The sequence below is a fragment of the Metopolophium dirhodum genome, chromosome 7 (genome assembly GCF_019925205.1).
Source record: "Metopolophium dirhodum isolate CAU chromosome 7, ASM1992520v1, whole genome shotgun sequence".
Taxonomy (NCBI): Eukaryota; Metazoa; Arthropoda; class Insecta; order Hemiptera; family Aphididae; genus Metopolophium; species Metopolophium dirhodum.
Genome location: NC_083566.1, coordinates 3,438,825 through 3,461,682, shown reverse-complemented (window position 1 = coordinate 3,461,682; position 22,858 = coordinate 3,438,825). Strand labels below are relative to the sequence as shown.

The 22,858-nt window shown below is 29.8% G+C and overlaps 1 protein-coding gene across 1 annotated transcript; it reads left to right on the top strand.

Annotated features, from left to right (window-relative positions):
• Window positions 1–7,246: 7,246 nt before the first annotated feature.
• Window positions 7,247–22,858, top strand: LOC132949428 (androgen-dependent TFPI-regulating protein-like). The gene is made up of 5 exons (XM_061020311.1): window positions 7,247–7,478; window positions 15,581–15,727; window positions 18,781–18,998; window positions 21,953–22,113; window positions 22,558–22,858. Exons 1-5 carry the CDS (start codon window positions 7,278–7,280, stop codon window positions 22,620–22,622), a joined length of 792 nt encoding a protein of 263 aa, XP_060876294.1. The 5' UTR covers window positions 7,247–7,277; the 3' UTR covers window positions 22,623–22,858.

Genomic DNA, 22,858 nt, shown 5'->3' with positions numbered 1-22,858 from the left:
TTTTTTAGTATACATATATTATACCTACCTACTATTTTAAATGTATATAATGTTATTTTTATACTTATTTGTTGTTTGTATGTGTATTTAAATGTTTTCATGTTTTTGTTACAGTTATTTCAGAAAATAAATACATTATGAAATAATTATATTTTCAGTTGTGTTAATAACATACTAAATATTAAACTTTTATAATACTAGAATAGTGGTACATAATTGAAACACCCTAAATGTTTATAATAATTATAGAAAAATATTCCATTTTAAAATACAAACTTTTATATTTAACGAAATTAACATAATAATATTATATAACTATTTAAGTCAACTGTTTAGCAGATCACAACTGCCAGGTCAATTATTAATAATACATCTTGTATTTGATAATTTAAGTATTACTAAGTTTATTACTAATTCAAGACTTATAAAACTATTCATTTATTTTCTTAGATGGAAAACAGTCAAGAGACTTTAAACCTGATTCATTTTAATGGTATTTATAATTTATAAATATTATATATAGTAACTGTATTACCAAATGTATATACAAATTTTAAATGTCTATAATAACTACTATATACCTACTATTAAATCCAGCTATTACTGTCGATGTGTCCTACCTGTAAATCAGAATTATAATTCAGTTATGAGGTAAGCGTGTGGATGGATGGACAAGTGGATAGTTAATTGAGAATAAATAAACTTGTAAGTATTTACTATTTTGGCAGAATAATGTATGAACTTATGTATTACATAGATAGCATAAAACTTGTATGCACAGTGGCATGCAAGTTACTTGTTAGAAGTAATGTAATGATGTTACTAAATTTAACATAGATATCAGTGAATAAAAAAATAATAATATAAATACTTTTTCATTACAAATAAATTAAGAGGACGTGACACCCACATGTGTTGTTTACTTGTTTCCGTCTTACATACGTACGACATCGACAAAACGCGTTCACGCAGTCTGGGTAAAACTTGTTCAACTTTGGAGTTAGATTAAAAACACTTATTACAAAATTAAAAGGTGACAATATTTTGGAGGGCAAGACGTTGAGTCTTTTAAAAAAAATTTAAATTTTGAAAAGTTAAAGGTATATTAAAAATGCAACGATTTGCCCTCAGAAATATTGTCATAATTCAATTGTATAATAGGTATTCTTACTCTAGAACTCTTGTCATTAGCGGGCCGCTGTCAAGCCGGGTATGGGCTATAGTTTTATATAGTAGCTAATAGGTAATATTATAATATTTAGGCATCGCTCTGCATATTATGTATTAATTATTTAGTAATTGTTATCTCTCAAAAAAATGGGTTATTATTTATGCCTATGATAGTAACCCATGATACCAACTAGTAAATATAAAATTGTGCAAGAAGGCTATTTGTATTGAGATAAATATTCAATTGTAATGTAATGTAATTACTAATTGTTAGCGAACGGCTTATTCAGGCTAATATACAGTGCAACCCAGCGTATCGTGTCTTAAGGAGTAATATTTAGGCAATTCACATGACATGAACATTTGGTCTATGATGTGTGAGTAGTAAATTAACATATTTTAGTGTGTTTCCGAAAATCGCTGTAATGCCGCGTCGGGCAACCGCCGCCGGTTGCAACTCTCCCACGTATTTCCTGGAGTTCGATTTTAATTTTGAAAAAAAATGGTTGAATTTATAAGCTTCTAGACTAGGCTCTTTAGACATAACTTTTTTGATTTAAAATCAGATGTGCCCAAAAAAAAAATACAACGGTAAAGCAATTATTTCATGAGATTTAAAAAAAAATCTTCATTTTAAGGCCATTTTAAAATTGAAAATTGAAAATCTACTTCCTAATAAGCCTAGATATTTTGTCAAAGAGTTCATACAAGTATTATTTTTTTTTATTTTTTTATTTTAAATAAATAATATACAATCTGTACCAGATGACACAATAAGCATATAGGCTCAGAGTAAAGTATGACATGATAAAATTGAAGAAAGAAGCCACCCATTGGTGACACTTACAAAAGGAGAGTTTACATGTTAGTTAATTATGTTAGTTAATTAAAAGATCTCGGCACCACTTACGCTTTAGGCGCCTTGGGGGGTTTCCGGGTGTGGTAAGAGACGCTAGGTTCTTGATTAGAGGATTTTTGTGATAGTTTGTTTTGGTGTGAAATCGTTTGTAGTAGGCCTTGGCTTCTTCGTTAAGCGTTTTTAGATTTAGATCTGTGTGGAGTGAAAGATTTGATACATAAGGAGGGGCATTCGAGAGTTTCCTTATGGCGATATTTTGGAACGTTTGAATTTTATTTAGGTTCGACTTTTTTGCGTTTCCCCTCATACAAGTATGCAATTTAAAATCGGAAATTCCGAAAGAAGTGTAATATACCACAGCTTTTGGTCTAAGACGTATGAAAAATACGTGTGCTGCGATCCTCTTAAACACATCTTCTTCTTCTTTCTAACTTAAACACATAGGAAAAAATGAAATACTCCAATTTATTAAAACTTCAAAACTATTTATTTTTTTTAAATACATATTCGTTATCGTACATAATATTTAATACTTTAAAATTATCTAATTTATTAATTAATTACCTATTGCAAGAAATAATGTTTTTATCTAATTACGTGTTCATTGGTATGGGTAGGTATATGAGTACCTATATTACTATACGTATTAATTGAAGGCCCATGAAAATAATGAATGTTATGTTCCTATAACGTATTCATTTTTACACATTTATTAATTCGGTCATACCAATTTTTACAAACAATATAAATTTAATTTTTGTTTACATATACACATTACACATTCGCTACAGATCGGATTAAATACAATTATTGTCATTGTCATTAGCCATTCTCAATACAGACTTTAACGCTCTATACTAAAAAATACGAAGACATGGGCGCTATTACGAATCGGCCAACTTCGATGAGATCGAGTTCACTGCGATACACGACGAGGTCATAGAGGACATCATCCTCACTCTGTTGTGTTACTTGTATCGATGGAAGAGACGTGCAGCTCATGACGGCGATGACCGAGAACCAAATACGTCCGTTGGCGACGAGAACTGCAGCACAACTGCACAAAGTGCACCACCACCGTCAAGGACGGTCAGGACGGCCGAAGCTCGTGGATGCGAAGGTCGTTCCGGCCAATGGCTGTGAAGTCAGAAATAGTTTCGGGGATCTTGTCGGTTGTCTGGACCCTGAGCCAACACCGTCGAGAAGCTGCTCCGCTGATCCAGGTTTTCCGCCGCCTGGACGTTAACCTTGGCCCTTGTCCTGAGTCGGCTGACGGTACGACGGACCGGAGAAGGAGCACGGACGGGCACACGGCGACGAGTGACCCGCGCTGCAGTTCTTCGGACCAATCGCGGTGTGACGATCGGTGGTCAGCAGTTCCGCTCCGACGTTACGCCGCCGCTATGACCTGTAGTGTTGAGCCACGTTTGGTTTTTGTCCTAAGTGTTCGGCCACTTTGAGCCACCCGTTAAATATTTTTTTCCATTTAAATCAAACATTTTTTTTTGTTTTGTTTTGTTTAAAGGGGCCACTTTGGGAACCTTGTAGTTTATATTATAAATGTTCAACATGTTCAGCCACTTTGAGCCACGTTCTTTTGGTTTCAGACAAAATCATACTATTTGTGTACACAAAAAAAATTGTTTCTTTTTTTCGCATTGTCGAGTACCCAAATAAAAATCAATCGTTTTATAGAAATCAGAATTAACAAATAATAAAACCGTTAAAATGCCTGTATTCAATTTTTCAGATTTTAAATTGCACCCATAGTGAACAGGTAGTAAAAAATAAATAGTATAGTAAAGTGCACCCGACATTTTTTGATTTCTAAAAGACGAAACATTAAAATGTAAAAGTTAAGACATTAGAAAAATTGCAGTTATCGAATATACTGTGTAAAATTTACACTGTAAATCACAATTCATTTAACTTTATCAATAAAAACATTTTAATTTAACTTTGTATATTTTTAATGCATATTATAGTTTCCATTTATTTATTTTATATTAGTAAATAATTTTTATGGATTATACATTTTTAATTTATATCTCATGGTCAAATGCCTTTATGTGCATCTAAAATTAATTATATTATGTCAATAATTCACGTTTTAAAAAAGAATGTACATACCTAGGAATTTGTTTTGTTTTATTAAAAAAAATGTTAATTGAAAATAGACGATGTAAACAAATTTCAAACGTTTTCGTCTATGCGATGGTTACCTATATTACAAACATAGCCCCCATATTTTATAAAGTATAAATCCATTACCAAGGACCTTTTGTCAAAAATCAGATTTTGAATAACTGCATTTTTGAAGAAAAAAGGGCGTGAACATGCTTGGTGAACCACCCTGTATTCACACATAACGTGTGGATAAAAAAAATATAATTTGCAAAGTTTTTAAATAGAAATAAATCTATTGATGGTTCGTTTAACAGAAGACTGAAATTTAACTGCGTCATTAAATAAGTAAATATTGAACGATTATACAGTTATACCTATTACTTATATAGGTATGTATATTTTTTATGTTCCACTCAATGCCATACAATTTGTTGCAGTCAATAACATTTCATAATAATTAAAAATACGTTAATCATTAATTTATTGTTATTATTTACAATTAAATTGAAAACTATACATACACAATACATATGCCTTTTTTTTATTAATTGTGATATAATATAAAACATGATGTATAATGGGACTATTGTAGTATAATAGATATACTAATAACTTAGGTATAATATTTTACTGATTGGTGTAATGACTATAAAATATCTAATACTCAAATATCAAACGGATAGGCAATTTTTCTCTGTTTGTCGGCAGGTTCATATCACACTACCACCAAATAATTGAGAATTTGTATTGAAAAAATATACTATACAACAGGTGTGGTCGTCGGTTGTAGTTGTCACTTGTCAATATTGCAGTATACTTTTAATATATTGTGTTACATAATTTGTTGAGCTTTTAGGTTTATACTGCAATATATTATAAACGGTGAAATATAGTTAAAATGTTATATGAATATAGATTTAATACAACCAATATCAGTATATTAATATCACATACAATATCATGTATGATGCAAGGTATTTATCTAAAGCCAATCTGATGATAACATAATTTAGATTATTCGCAAATTAAAATAGGTAAGCAAATAGTCTGTAAACGGTATCTATACATATTTAGAATAATATATTATAGTCTATAGAACGCTTACAGTAAAGGTCTATAGACCTATATGTACATGACCTATGCAGATTAAGTGCTTCTTAATTATTATTTTGAACTGAGATAAACTATTACAGACCTCGCTGGCAGTGTGTTATTTATATTTATTATTGAGGTACCTGTAGATTATTTTTTGATTCCAAATTCACCGAGTTCAATATAATATAATATTATAGTTACACAGGTTTATAATATAAATTTGTGTATAGGTAAATTATAGTATTATACACACATAGAAATCGGTCAGATTGTTCGTTAATTTCGACAGCGCGTTTATAATAATATGAGCTACCGCGGGTAAGCTTTATCGAAATTTTTTAATTGCCTTGAAGCCCACGGCCGGTAATTTTTACGCTTTTTACTTACAGATTACCGCAGCTATAAACAAATACAATATTAATATTATCATTTATGAAATAGGCCTATGGCATATGCGTGAAGGCAAATAATATAGTTTTTAAGACGTCGTCTATAATAAATATATAGATATGTTTATGTTATAGTATATAGATAGGTACTAAATAAAAATATTAAAAACTTCAAAATACAAAATACTAGTAGGTACAGTAATCGACTCTCGGGGACTAGATAAAGTTCGAGGGGGAAAAAATTAAAAAACCCGAGTAATCAAAACTGCCGAGATATCAAAAACCAATATCAAGTGCAGTTATGGCGTTCGAATAATAATTCGAGTTATCGAGAACTTCGATGTAGGTACCTGTAATATAATATTGAACATATACAAAGTTTTATACCGCAGTTATTAGGTAGATACCTTAGAGATATATTATGTCAGCTGTTGACAAGATTAGCCACATAATATAACTAATATTAGTATATCACCTAAACTTATCAATCGTGACATTTGCAGATGATATACATTATATAACACATGTGTGTGTGCAGGATGGTTTGTTACGATTTATTGAAAATTCCCCCCCCCATATTGAATTACCATTGTGATCTAAAAATACAGCAGAGTGTATTCCAATCATCCTACAACAATTGAAAATTCATATTCACAGAAAAGTTGCTGCAATTCCCTGAAAATAGACAGGCGCAAATATGGGGGCTTTAAGGGCTTTAAGCTTTAAGGGCTAATCCTCCCTAAAAAAATCTCAAGCGCTATACTCACATACGCTGAGTGATGATGGAAAACACCATATCATCTTATGGACATCAATTTCAAGACATGAGATTTTGAACTTTTGAACCCTTTAATGGCAAAATATAATTTAGTTTGTGTTTTCAATGAATACAATTTATGAATACATATTTTTACTCTCTTTTGAGTTATTTTATATATATTCCCGCCTCCCTGGAACATCCTATATATATTAAGCTAGAGTATGCACGATGTCAGGAGAACAGTATTTAAATTTTAAATCAATTTCAATAATATTATATTTATAGACTGATTGGAGAGGTGTGGACATCTTATCTAATTTTAGATTACTCTTTTCTATACGATCTTACAATGTAAACCTTAAATAATTAAAATTATTCAACTTTTAGTTCGATTACAATTTACGAGTGTTATCGTATTCAGACGAGTTTGTAAGGAAAACGCCGAAACATCCTGTATACCTAGGTACAATATTATATATCTAAATGTAGTTTGTTTTTTCATTACGAAAATCGCGACGTATGTACATGATGAACCCACCGCGCGCTGCAATAGAAAAGTTCAAATAACAAAAAAACACACACGCAGATTAAACACAAAATGCCAATAATTTATTTGATGTGAATAAATTCTTAATCGTACAAATAAATAAACAAATAATATATCTAGTATCAGCGACTTACAGACAGTAGGTAGGTAGGTAGGTACTAAATACATATTGTGTTACAATAATATTATGCCCATCACGTGATTGGTCGCTCGGTTCGGATCCAAAGACCGCGGTACAACAATATTATTACGACCTCCGCGTCCGCCGCCCTTCACGATGCGCGCGTATGCGCGTGTACCGCGGCGGCGAGCCGATCATTTCGGTCCGACATGTGCACGATGGTGTTGGTCAACAGCGGCGCCCGGCAACCGCCCGCGGCCATCGTCCGGCTCGTGGTCCACGGAACGCTGGCGTGGCTGTACTTCCACGTCATGTGGATGGCCGGCTCCGTGGACTGGGACTCGATCGTGTTCCCGACCATCAGCGAAGTGGGAAAGTTCATGTCGTTCATGCTTACGATGTGGACGCTGGTGAGTACCGATACCTTATACCGTGTGTCCACAAAAACATGGTACCTACACTGCTACACTGTATGGTCGTATTGCTCGTGCTACTCGGTATATACCGTATGTCTACATATTTTCTAATTCTGTTTGCGGGACATGGAACTCTATAGACTTTTGGTTCATCAATCTCCCGCAGACAGAATTATAAAATATGCGAAAGGTACTGAGTAATGTAGGTGTGAGTTGAGTTATAGAGTGTATCCAGTTTTCGCGGACACACAGCACACGATATAGTTGCGGCCGGTGGCTGCTGTACCTATATAGTTATAATATTATTATGTGTTATACAGAGTGTTCCGTTTGATGTACGACCCTCCAATAAACTTAACTACCTTCAATAACCTTTCGATGAACGATTGACGAGGTTTTTGAAAATATTTCTCTTACGCATAAATATTTAAGTCTAAAAAATTATATTTTTTAACTTTTTTCAATGGGGCAACATGCATTTTTGATTCCTATAAAACATAAATATTACAAATTCTGCACAGTTGGCTTGTTTTAAAGAAGAATATTGTTCGGACTACTTCGATACATACAAATCGAATTTTGAACCAGTATAGAATATAGATTATAAGTTATAAGTACCTACTTACTTAAGTTTAGATGAGTGAAATGGTATAGTACAATAGGATATGCCACAGAATGTTGGTCCACTACTCCGCGTCTCCGCTCATATTCCTACTTATTATACTTTAAATACTTACAACTATAATAAACTACTTGTTGGTTTGATTTTTGTAGATCCAAATACAGAATGATATTTTGCTTCGGAGTATACAATGAAAAATGTATGTTGTCATTTAAAAGAATAAAAATACAATAAAATTGTGTTTCAAACATTTTGTTTTTAATGAATTAAAATTATAATATAAAAGAAATATTTTCCAAAACATTACTTTTTTTAAAATAATGAATGTCATAGATACGTTAAATGGATAACCCCGTTTAATATATTTTACTTGTAATTAAAGATTTGGGTGTTGTTTTGACATTTGATCTATGGTTTGAATTATACTATTTATTCATACTTTTTTTTTTTCCTGTTTTAACCGACGACGCCGCGGGATCTGCTTTCGCATTGCTTCCGCGGCACTATTTATTCATACTAAATTATGGTATTTAGCAAAGCACTTAGTACATTACTCATTAGGATTTGTAAAAAGTATAATTGATGTATTTTTCTGATCCATATTGTCTGAAAACCCTTTCTTTGCAATAATCCGTTCTATAGTTAAATACAGCTTGGTAGTTTGGAATACATCTCAAATTGGATTAACAAATAAGCTAGACAAATGGCAAAGACGTTTTCTCCAAATGATATCTACTAAATTAGGTATGGCAGATTATCCATTAAATGTTCAATGAGGTTTAAAAGTTTTAGCAAAAAGACGTGCGAGCCGTAAGTTGTTTTTTAATTCATAAATATTGGTAAATAATATTTTTGATTGTCCAGAGATCACAGAAAAAGCTTCTCGGAGAAACCCATTGTAAATATCCTTTGCTTAACTTTGCTGCGTTTATAATAAAACATTTTTACTACAGACCAGGCCAAACCCATGACTATTTACCAGATAGGTTTTCACCGGTCTTGACTTAAATACTTTAGCTCACAGATGACATCTTATTAATGGTAATTAGTATTATAGACTCTCTTGAACTGATACAGATTAACTTTAAAGTATCGTTATTTCATGCCCGTCACATTTATTTATTTTGAACACGTATACATGCAACACCGATTATGTCAAAAATCAGCCATTAAACGGAATGATGAGTATAGCCAATAATCGAAACGTATCAGTCGTCTCCGTCTTACTTGCCTAAACAAAACATACGAATATTTACTTTCAGAAGTTCCAATTTTCTGTTGTTAACGTAAATATAAAAGTGAATAGACCTATTATCAAATTTAAAGGTAAGAACATCTGTATTCTTTCTTTAGATTTTTACAATATTTTAATTTGTAATCGAGTTATACGAGTTTGCAAAGTATTAGTAACTCACAACTCACTTTAAAATATCGTTAAAAACCAACGAGAGTTTATAGATTAGGCATGTGGTTACCTTTAAGTGTATTAATTATAGGACTGCTGCAAATTAATTCACTATAATATAAAAGATGACCACACAAAATTAAAACACCTGAACTTACACATTTTGGTATGTTTTGCGTTACTAAGCTTGAGACAAGTTCTACAAAGGTAAAATAATATTTTTGGATAATATAAACATAGGTATATTTTGTATCCAATTTTCTCTTAAAAGTCTAAACTTTTTAAGAACGTGTTGACAAACAAAAAGTAATAGGTAATAAAGAAAAAATTACATAAATTGTGTAAAACCAATTATACTTTTATCACTTAAAGCTCAGACTAAATATAATTCTGGTTTGAAACACGTTTGTGTAGATATGAAACTACCCTCACTCTTTAACCAGCGTTTCTGAAAACTTAGATTCTGAGTGGAACGATGAATGTATTTTTCATATGATTTATAGTCAATGCAACCATTTTTCGTTTAGGAAATTGCAGTTATCATCCTACAATTTGATAGACGAATCCAGATATTTATAAGTCTTGCATACGCTGTACATACCAATTAATTGTTTATACCATTTTCAATTATAAATTTCAATTTTTATATTCGATTAAATACTTCTATAAAAAGAAAAATGTATTTTATTTGCATAGTAGGTACTATAACCTATATTTCAACTCTAAGCACATACATACATTTTACTTTCGATCCCAAGTTCAAAATATCATGTTGAACTGAGTCGATGACAAATAATAGATAAATCCGATAAATAGAACACCAATATAACAGAGTTCAAAATATGTTCTTGAGTCTTGACCAATTGGAGTATTGTACGTAAAAACTATATCATATTGTGTAAATTGTATTCCGTTAGTAGATACTTACGATAAATTTGTTTATTTGATATACCATATACGTGTCGGTTTCCTTGATGTTTTCTTGGCCATAAAAGCATTAAATTTGACTGTAGTAAAAACTATAAAATAGGTACCTTAGTGTATAATAAAGATCATTAGCTTAAAAATATATACACAAATTGTATGGCATATTGTTAACAGTCATAATGTTTATACATTTTATAATATTTTGATATGGTTTAATCAAGAAATATTTTTATTACGTGTCAATTATGTTAATTAAATGTTGTCAGTAAATTAATAAAAAATAATTTATTGATTAAATAACTTTTTTATGATTCAGTAAGTTTATTATCAAATAAATACATCTTTTTTTAAATAGTTACAACTTATAATAGGTACTTATATACAATTTTCAATTGACAATTTTTTGACAGTTAATTATGTATTAATTATACCTGTGTGTGGGGCCGTAGGGGACTTATATGCTATAAGAAACACTCAAATATGCGTATAATATGTAAATATGCACCCATAGGCGGAAATTGGGGGGGGGGGGCTTGTACAAACAAAAAAATTAGCCACCTCAAAAATAATATAAGTAAAATATTAACTTTCAATTCAAATATTGTTGAAACGCAAATAATAAAAAAAAAATTTTAGAAAAAATATCTGGTGTGTTAGTATTTCGAATTTCATTACCAAATTCCATGGCCTGATAAATTTTAAAGTAGGTGTATCACAGCCAGTTGAATCTGGTGTTCTGGTTTCATCACAGAATATTATTAAAATGTTCTGTTATTATGTGTGTAATTGTTAATTTAAAGAAAATGTTTTCAACTGATAGTCTTCAAATGGCTGAATCTGTAGACAAATTTCATAAAATTAGATTTTAAAAATAGTGAATTGTTTATTGGTCATTATAAGGGAATTTTAGTTAAAAAAATTGCTAGGTATTAAAATTGAATATTACTGAATTAATAAATAATATGTCTGTGGTTTCAAAATAGAATTTTTATAATTATTGATTTATTTTATATATTGTAAGATATTCTTATTATGCTATTACTATATGAAAGATATTTACGAGTTTTGGTAGCATAGTATGTTTAAAATAAATCATGCTTAGTTTTGCATGGTGTTTAGGGTAATATTATACTTGCAAGTGCAGAGAGCTGCTTTGATATTCAGTAAAGTATTTTTAAATATTAACTCCCTCTAAAACTATAGCAAATTTCCGCCTATCTATGCACCAAAAAATAACCAAAATAAAATAAATCTGAAAAAATATATTAGATTTAATATTTATAATAAATATATTGTAAGTAAATGTTTAACAGGACCTTTGGAAGAAAGTATACACGCGACAATAAAGATACACACATATATATTATATATATGTATATAAATATAAATATATTTTATGTAATTTAAAAATATTATGTTTTCTAAACCTATAAGCATTAACTTTTTATGTTAAAACCGTTATTTTTTGTTTTAGTTTTAATTTAAAATGTTTTACTATTGCAATTATTGATGAATATTCCTATTTTGTTTATCTCACGTAGACTATAGATGACAAATGTCTAAGTGCAATTATTTAAAATGTCTATTACTTTTCAATGAAACTGAAGAATACACTATATATATAGCTCTAATTTGCTATGTAGACATACACCTAGTTCGTTATATAAATTCTATAATATTTTCGTATTAATATCATTAACTATTAGTATTTATCGAAATTTTTTTCATTATCAATAAAATGAATTCTTTGTTTACAATGGGTAGATACTCAAAATATTTATTACTATGAATTTATATTATAATTTATTCCACCAAAATTGTAATTATTGAATTAATAATAATTCCGCTCGAAATTTATATTCGCAAGTTGTTACCCATAGGTTCAGTGTTTAGTTAGCTATTTTTTTTTGTCAAAAAATTAAAACTAATTGCAAATTAAATGATCGAGTGCTTTTATAGTGCTTACATTAATAATAACAAAACAAATATAAATTTTACCTAAATAAGTTTCAATGGTGTGCTGCGGTCTACGGCTGGCTATTGAGTTTATTTTCATTATTAAAACTTGTTTGATTATTTTTAATAATTCATTATTCAAAATACGTTTTAATCTTAATTTTTTTTTTCATTATTGGGCGTTAGTATTATTATTTCAGAATAATATAGTATCTAAATATTTAATTTTGTGACACATTCCATATTATTAAACTCCAATTTAGTAATCGATTCACTATCGAAACTACTGTCAAGCGAATTACCTATACTGCAGGTACCTATACAATACACCATTCGCGTGTATTATTTTGATACTGATAATTTTTAGAAGGACTTAAAAAAGCTCTCTACCGATAAGTATTTAAATACTAATACAGTAATATTGTTGATTTACTACTAATGGCGTGATTCATAATGAAACGGAAATTATGCCTCCCGGTGAATATTTTATAATAAATATTCATGTAAATTACAGTGTTATGTGAGTAGTTCCGGTGCATGTGTCTGTAATTAGTGGAATCGAAATAAAAAAGGTTGTATGACAGTAAAAATCTCTAAGAAGTAAAACATGGGCAATATTTCAATGAAGTATCAAGAAGAAAAATATATTAAAACCTTTGAATTCATGTACAAGACACGTATCATGGTCGTTCAGCATCATGTTTGAAATGTGTTCGAAAATGTGATCTCCGAGCTGGATCAGCTCTTTAATAGTTACACGAAAAGCTATAAATCAGAATATAATATTATTACGCCATGAAAATGACAAATTTTGTCTTTTACCAATAGCGTCCTAACTATTACCCCACGGCTTATTGCACTTTCGTGTACAACTACGTCCTCGCAATGTTTCGTATGTTTGCTGTAGCAGCTTTTATCTGAATTGAATATTTTTGATTCGATATATTATTATTTAGGTAAGAGTAAAAAATAAAAACAATATGCAAAGTGGTCCAAGTTTTAGTAAATCGGATTTCGCCTATTCTGGGTTTTCGAAAGCATGATTCATTTCTACGTTTGCGGTGTATTATAATATTATGTTTCTTATCTACATTAAGTGTACCCATACGTATAACCTAACTAGATGAGTTTACATTTCAAAATAATTTATAACTAAATTTTTGATACCGTTTCAAAATTTTTAGGTGATTAATGTTATTAATATTTCAATGTTTTATCTCATATTCATATAATAAAAAATATAATAAATCTCTCGTAAGTGCGTCAAACAGTAAGAAAAAATAATTTGAACATATTCAAAAGATTACATGCAAGGTATAGTACATACGCATTTTCTAGTTTTATTTCATAATAATATTTATTAAATTATCAATTAACAATATTTCGTTATAATTTTTCAAGGACAAAGTTAGATAGGTACCTAATGAATTTGCAGTTTTATCAACAAAATAAAACAATTTCCGTAGATTGTAATGTGTGTGAGTATATTATAATGGTTTTAAATTTCAATATTTTAAAATTACTTATATTTTATGTTTAATTACATAATGTATTATATGTTTTAATGGCAATTTATTAAAAAGACTTTGTCAAATTATATATTTAGTATATAATAAATTAAGTGGGACAGCAAAATAATCAGTATAGGTACAATACTATAGTACTGTCCCACTTAATTTATTACATAATGTAATATATATAAATATTACATTATGTATAACAGCATCTAATGAACAGTGATTTAGTATTGTTTACCCGAGTAAAATATATTTCATATAATTTGAATAGGTGATTTGTATATTATTATACTTAATTTTGAATTGAAAGGAATAATATGAAAAATCTATGCACTAGAAAAACGGGTTTAAGTTGAACTATATATTATAGTATTTAGGTAAACCAACACTAGTATTATTTAGAGGACGCAGTGGCGGTCAAATGATTTTGTCATGGGGAGGGATGAGGCTGATTTTATAACATGGACTTTGATCAATAAAAACGTAACTGAATGATTATACATTGATTTATCAATTAAAAACATAAACTATAATGTTAATTAATAATTAACAATTGTATCTAAATCAGTTTTTCTTTGACAGTTCATCTAATATTTCACTTGGGGGTTATATTTACAACCCCAACACACGTACAGTCATTATAAGTTATAGCCAAGCCATTGAGACGACTGTAGAATAATACAATAGTTAAACAATATGTACCAGCCACCATACCTATAAGTATTAAAATTTATATAAAAATATGTGTTGTCTCCGTCTTACAAACGTACAACACGGCAAATCTGAAGTACCAACGTTCAGAATAATCCATTTTACTCTGTTGTTTTTAATATTGATGTTAATTTATGTACCATTAAATTTAAAAGTAAGTATATTATCTATGGCCCCACTACAATATAATCTATGATTTATAAATGTTCATAACTTGCTTTAAAATTAAAATATCAAAACATCCAACGCGTGGTGCTCTAGATCAGCGTTTTTCAACCTGCGGTACGCATACCACCAGTGGTACGTGGAATGCTCGTAGTTGGTACGCTAAGAAAATCTCCCTTCATAAAAAAATGAAAAGGATCATTATTCACAATAAATATTATTTTATTTATTTGATATTAATAATAATATAATTAACAATCGTATCTATTTAATTTAATTTGTATGCATATTAATAATGCTTATAATTTTGTAATTCCTAATAAAATAAATTATCCTACATTTAAAATAACGTATTCAATTTTGGTAAGGAAAAAAAAACGTTAATTGGTCAAGTGGTACATGAAAATAGCCAAACTGTGTAGGTGGTACGCGGAAATAAAAAGGTTGAGAACTGCTGCTTTAGATAATAGTATAGTACAATTATATCTTTAATTTTGATCAAACGTCAATTTTGAATTTACTCTAATATTAAAAATAACAGAGTTAAAATGGTTTAATCTGTCACCTGTTTCCTCAAAAATATTTTTTGAAATTTAATAAGTTTTTAAGTTTAGTTATGTTATTTGTACGATAAAAAATAACAGTAAGATACAAGACTTGTAGCTTGTAGGAGTGTCCTGCTGTTAGAGTCATTGCGATTCAAAGATATTATATTTGGTATCAAATATGCATGTTGCACTCTGCTGCAGTCTTGTGAAAATTGAGTAAAACTATTGTTTGTATTATGTTTTAGATCATGCATTTAGGATTTTTCATGATAGCTACAGTATTGGATTTCTTTGAATTAATGCCACAGTCTGTCATTATCGGAAAATTGGTCAACAAAATTCGAGAGGTGAATGACTTCTTTTTCATGACTGTGATGCTGCCAATATCTATGGTAAATATATTTTTTTTCTAGCGATTAGCAATTAAATTAATGTTTAGGTATTATAAATAAACAATAATTATTATTGGCTTGGCTTGGCGCGTTGACTGCTACCAGTCACGGAATGCGACTGAGAGTAAGTAACAACCCGCTACTACTAGCTCCCGGATGGGTGACCACCCGGGTTCGTAGTAGTAAAAACCTTGCCACACATCACGGTTTAAGATCTTAAACCGTGCCACACATACACGTGTTTGCTTACCTATCGTTACGACCGTTACAACTCCTTACCGTACCAACCTTACTAACCATAGTTCATAATCCCCTACAACAACTAATGGCCATAGTCGCCGGGCTAAAGTTCAATAAAAAAATAAGAATAAAAAAAAAAAATATTGATATATACTATCATTGATTTTATATGTACTCATACTATGCCTCTTTACATATACTGGGCTCTTGTCCATAATTGTTAAAAAATAAATATTTTATACCAATATTATAATATCAAATAAAAATTAACAGTGCATACTAATTTATTACTCCCCTGAACGAGAAAAAAATAATTTACTAATATTGAGTCCTGGGTATAAACGAAAAATATACCAATTGAGTCCTAGGATTATTATTGAGTAAAATATATAATTAAGATATAATTTCTTTATTCGAGGCCATAAACGCGACGATTTGATACGTGATTTTACCTCATCTGCCCGAGTAACTAATACCGTTTATATAAAAACAAAATACCAATTATAATCTGTAACTAGTGGCTACCATGTAAGTACAAACGAATAAAAATTTTCGATTTGCATTGTGAATCTCAAAATCTTCTTCAAAATGCGAATTTTGGAAAATCCGTTCGTAGTATACGAAGGTTCTGTCGAAATGTCAGGTCTCTAGATATCATAGTTTAGGCTCTACGTTGATCAGTCAGTCAGTCAGCTAGGACACGTTCGATTATATATGTTTATTTAAATTCAACTATCGATATATTACACTTAATGATTAAATTATAATTTATAATCAAATTTATTAGAATTAACATTAAAAAAAACATTTGTTACAGACATTTCTAATAATCTGTAAAAATGAGAAGAAAAATGTTTTTATTTTTTAAGTTTGACTAACTCAGTTAGTATTTGAACATGGACTCAATTAATATTATATTTCAAATTTCACGGGACTGAATTAGTACATAGGTACAATTAGGTACCTCTTAAAACAACCCGGGACTCAATTTGTTAAAAAAAAGTTTTATTTAGGGACTCAGTTCGTATGCAGCCAAAGTAAAATATTACAGTAATTATTCTGTATAATTATTTAATTTAAATTTTTTTATAAATCGAAATCACTTAAGAGGACGGGCACACCACCAGCAATAATTTATCAAAAAAAATTATTTTGGGTGGGATAAGCTTACGGAGACAGTAAGCTTTAACAAATTTTATTTTTTTGATAACTTGAAGACAATCCAAATTTTAGATTCAGAGTATAGCGATGAATGTATTGTATTTACAATAATATGTGTTTTTTATTATATTTTTTTCTGTCTTCTACATATTTTGGTGTAGTGAAAATTCTCCAATTTTCGAAATCAGCATCTTTTCTGATAGCAAAGTGAATATAGTTGTGGCATTGGAAGGTCAACATTGAAAAATTATTAATATTAAACATTAACAATTTTAATAGAAGATTCCCCACAAATTGTTTCGCCTTTAACAAATTAAAAAAAAAAAAAAAGGTTTAACAGAAAGTTACACAATTTATAGACAACTCACCAGCACAAATAGCGATTGAAATTTTCGGGCGGAGCTTAGTCATTGAAGCCAGCCCTCCCTATTTGTGCCTATACTTAAACTATTAATTATATGAATTACAAAATGAAATTAAATCTTATACAACTTCTTTTCATTCTTAAAGATTAATTTTGTGTTTTCATTTGTTTATGAAAAAATAAAAGAGCATTGATATGAAAAATATAAAACGCTATGTCACATATAAAGTTCTCTTTTAACTAGTGTGAAAAATTGCTAAATCTATTGTAGAAACAATGTAGGAACTTGTAAGTTTGTCCCCCGATAAACTGTTTTCCTTTACAATATAATTATTACGCAACAACCATGACATGGGAGTATGGGACCATTTTTAAAATTCTTTGAATTAATTTGTTTAAATTTTAAACATATTTAAGGATTTAAAATTAAACGTTTTAATTCTTCTCGAAATGGCGAATTTAAAATTGCCTATATTAAACCCCTTAAATAGCTTGTGTGTGTCGAGCTTATAATACCAAGATGACTTATTATTTTATTATACTATAATATAGGTTATTATTAGTATACTGTGTAATTTTTTAATTTTATTGAATAAATTACCAAATTTAAAATGTTTTTACTTAATTTATACATAATATAATGTCCACATAAATCATCGATTCAGAAAATATTTGAAATACAATTCAGAAACTTTTAAAATTTAAATAAGTAATAAATAAACAGTGAAACATATAGTACACGGCATATAGGCATATAAGTAAATTACATATTAAATTAAAATTAAGTTATTTTAAATATACTGTTTAAAACTCAAACAATTAATTTTGTTTAAGACATCGTTTTAAACAGAAAAAACAGTTTAAAACAAAAAATACACCAACTCTCGTACTAGTGTAACTACACCAGGTGACACAGTCCACAGCCCTTATATAGAAATTTATTGTATGTGGCCCTCGATTAAAATTAATAATTTACTTAAAAATAGACATTATATTGCATAAAAAATCACGAACTAAGGTAGTATGGACTGGAAACAGCGGATTAAAACGTTGTTTGTTCGCAGATACCTTCTAAAATAGCTAACAATAATTATGAATTCAAATAAAGTAAATTTTAAATGACCATACATTTTTGTGTGTAATAAAAAGGTACCTATTCAAACTGTGGCCCGTAAAAAATGTATATATATCTTTTTACCCATTGACATCCAAAAGGTTACCGACTGCTGTTATATTAGACTAATAATTATGGTTTACACGTTATTTGTATAATAATATTATGTTACAGTGCGTGTGTAGTGGCTTTTGGTCTGCATGGGTATTATTTAACGACATTATTTATCCATCAGCTGTAAACAATGTCATACCTGTATTTATCAATCACGTGTCACATACAACTCCTATTTTCGTTGTGTTTATTGAATTGTGTCTCTGTTACCATGCATCGCCGAGAGTGAAACCAGCCATTGCCAGTCTCGTCACCGTTGAAACTATTTACCTATTTACGTAAGCAACTGTCTATAATATATTGATATATTATATTATTATTATTACTGTCGAGTCTCGATAACTGGAAACTCCAGGGGAATAAATATAATATTATGTCCGTTACAAATTAAACGGCAGAAAAATTAATATTTATAGCACCTGCCGCGTACCATTGTTTGAGAACCACTGCTATACGCGTTATTTATATATCTATATATATAATAGTATAGGTATATAAAGCACAAAACTACTTGTAACTCGCACCAGAATATACCGGGATACATCTAGTATTAATTGTTACAATTAACGGAAAATCGAATACTGTAGGAATCGATCTAAATAATTCCCCTTTGGTTTATTGACAACATGGTTTAAATATACAAGGTTATTGCACATATAGCCAATATTGTTATCAAACAAAAATAAAATAGCAGCGTAAGGGTACGGTCCATATCATACTATATAATATCATAGTATATAGCCAGTATAGGTCGTCCCTTACGCTGCCATTTTAATTCCTTAACGTGATAAAATGATATAGTGAGGGTACTACTGCAATACCTAACTTTGTATATTTAAGCCATGATTGACAATATGTCTATATTGTATATTATATTATGTTATTTTGTTTTTTATTGAGCGATATTGACAATATCAAATTACATATTATAGATAACGTATAAGTATAACGAGTAACGATACATAAATGATAATAAAAATACTATGCTCAAATACTACAGTTGATACGTTGGGGAGTTCTATCTTGTTGAGTAGATTGGCGGCGATGATGAATTTGACTGAGGCTGAAATAGAGTTGGGATCCTGCAGGTTGTCATTAATATGTTGTATTAGGTACGTTTTGTAGTGGTTCCAACTTTGGTACAATAATATTGTGTTACGTCTTACTGCGAGTGATATATATTATAAAAACGCAGAAGCTCATCATACCGTTCTTCAAAATGTAAACGTATTCATTTCCTAAATCGAAATAAAGTTTTACTTAAAATACTATCGTAGATGTAGCGCTAAGTTTAAAAATATTGTTAATTTTACTTTTTTGGTTTTTAATCAAGTATTACTTTCTTGCTTTCTAATCAAGTACGTATGGTAATTGAAATGAAAAAAGTCTGAATTTTGAAAACTTCAAGAATTTGTGTTAAATAGGAAAATAGTAAAAATATACCTCAGTAATGATGGAAAACCACTTGAATCCATAAATACGTCGGCGTGAACAGTCCCAAAATTTCTATTTTTTAACTTTTCTCCTAAACTATGATAGCTATAAAGTTGGTTGATAACTAATTAAAAAGGGATTATCAAGTAAATACTAAATGTGGAATTAAATTTTTTCAACAAAAATTATTTAATTTTTAACAGATAAAAAAAAAGAGTTATTTGTCGCTAGATTTTCATTTAGCAAGGTAGATTTCCGAAACTGGAGAACGGATTTTGTTGTTTGGGGTCTTTTTAGATTTACATTGGCTAGGAGAAGTGCAGTGAAGATTTTCAGAACTTTATCTTCAATTGTTAATTCACTACAAAGCTGTAAATCTGAAAAACATAAAAAACCGCCAAATAAAATTGATTTCAATTTGTTTTAATGTTCTGTAGTGGAACTAACTAATAAAGATTAAGTTCTAAAAATCTTCACTGCACTTATCCTAACCAATGTGAATCTAACAAGATTCCAAACAACGAAATCCTCCCTCCGGTTTCGGAGATCTATCTCACTAAATGAAAATTAATATGATTTTATGTGGTGCAGCTCAAACCAACATTTTTCTGGGTTCAAATTGTTATACCACTTGGGTATGATATCAGTTAATACATTTCTAAAAATTAAAATCAAGAAAGTTTACATGCCGATCCCTGACTTGGCAAGCGTTTTTTTTAATGGGAACGGAAGCGACTATTTAGTATTTAATGACTATTAAGGGGCAACTATTCGCAATATAACATACACAGTATTACACACGTTACCGCAAGAACATAAAATCCATTCTACGAATAGATGATACACTTATCTTAGGTGATGTAGGTAGTTCAGTAGAATTCAGTTTTTGAGTGTTTCACATGACTCAATTGAATTATTTTTTTTTATTGTTTATAATTTTAAATGAAAACATTTTAATTGGCGAATTTAGCTCGAAATTAAGTCCGATTTCAATTAATTTGTTTATTCAAATTCTCAGTTGATTTCACAATAATATCCAATTGTTTTAACTTAAAACTTACTTCGTGAAAAATCTGCAAATCTTGAAAATTTTTTTTTTTGTAAGCGGACAATCTCTTTCTAATAAATTGATCTGAATCGGTTTTATGACAACTTCAGTTAGTGTCAGTGCGTTTTAGTATTTTTTTCAGAAAAAACGAATCTGTTTACGTTCCGCTTGATAAAAAATATGTTTTTAGAAATGTTTTTATTATATTTTATTCTTGATCAATGCCAATGTCATTGGCAAGGATTATTGACGTCGATAGTAATTATGTTGGCAGATTTTTCTCGAATTACGTCGTACGCACTTAGGCTCGCGACCTAATGATTATTCGCTGTGCTTACTTGGACTATATCGTGTCTGATGTTGCGGTGTTACACTCAAGTACTCAACCCCTGGAAAATCGGTGTGAGTTTAAATCTGTTCATAAAAAAAAAAAATATTAAAATTAAAAATTCCATCTAATACAATCGCGGACAGGGACAGCTCCGTGAAGGGGCTAGAGGCATCCCCCACCATCGCCATTAAAGCCACATTTTTTCTCAACTTGTTTTTATAATTCCTCGGATCATGACCCTACGTATGTTGTATATAATATGTTGTAATACAATTATTGCCCCCCCCCCATCTTTTTCACTGGATCCGTGCCTGATCACGGATAAGGTGAACATGATATAATTTATATTTATAAACAATATTATATTATAGTTATTAGTGTTACAGATTTAATAATATAATTGTTTTGTGTGTCATCAGGATGATCATGTTGCGAATTCAACACGGCAGATGGGTGTACTTACTGATCGACATTTACGTAAACACGATTCCAAAATTTGTCTTTGTGTTTTCGTTCCTTAGTTACATCATACCTATTATCTTCTTGGTCAGTTGTCTCAGATTGAATAACTATATCTGGGGTGAGTTTGTTACAATCTACTTTACTGCATACTACTTTTTTGTAGTACTGTCATCGAGTCTCGATAACTCGAATCTTGAGGAAAATGAAAATAAATTTGACTTCGGTATTTTTCAATTTATTACTTTTACCTCAAACACGACACAGAATCACTTCAGGTGGAAAGAAAACAATTCGAGTTATCGAGGTTTGACACAAAATATTTTAAACACATGACCACCATACATTTTCATTTTTTTTTACTGCATTTAAATAAAAATTTTTTCAAAAATGAGTTAATATATGCCCTTCGTGCAGTTTTATAAAAACTAGAATGAAATTCGTGGTCATGCGTTCGAAATATTTTATGTTACCTTTATCGTTGAAGAGATAGGCTCATAATTCAGACACATACATGGAGTGACTACTATAACTTTGCACTCAAACGTTTTGTTTTTAATTTTAGGTTTAAAAACTAGCGGACGCGTTTCCAAAGACGTTTCTTTCCAACGTAATAAAAAAATTACGTGAAGAGGACCTCCTCTGCATGTGGCCTTGCTGAAATTTTATGTGGGAGAATTTTTATATTGTGTATAGTAATATTAATGTGTAAAAACTAAAAATGCACATTATATTATTGTAATAGTTTTATTTTGACATAATTAGCAAATGCCCGTCCAGACCACACAACACGATCATATTATTATCTGCTGTCTCGAACGAGAAATTTAAAACGTATAATATACATAACACATTTTATTATGTTA

What these genes read in the sequence shown, in the direction of transcription:
- LOC132949428 (XM_061020311.1), top strand. Translation starts at nt 7,278, where the DNA reads ATGTGCACGATGGTGTTGGTCAACAGCGGCGCCCGGCAACCGCCCGCG. An exon ending in TGCTTACGATGTGGACGCTG is followed by an intron (nt 7,479 to 15,580) that starts GTGAGTACCGAT and finishes ATTATGTTTTAG; the next exon opens with ATCATGCATTTAGGATTTTT. An exon ending in ATTGAATAACTATATCTGGG is followed by an intron (nt 22,114 to 22,557) that starts GTGAGTTTGTTA and finishes TTTTAATTTTAG; the next exon opens with GTTTAAAAACTAGCGGACGC.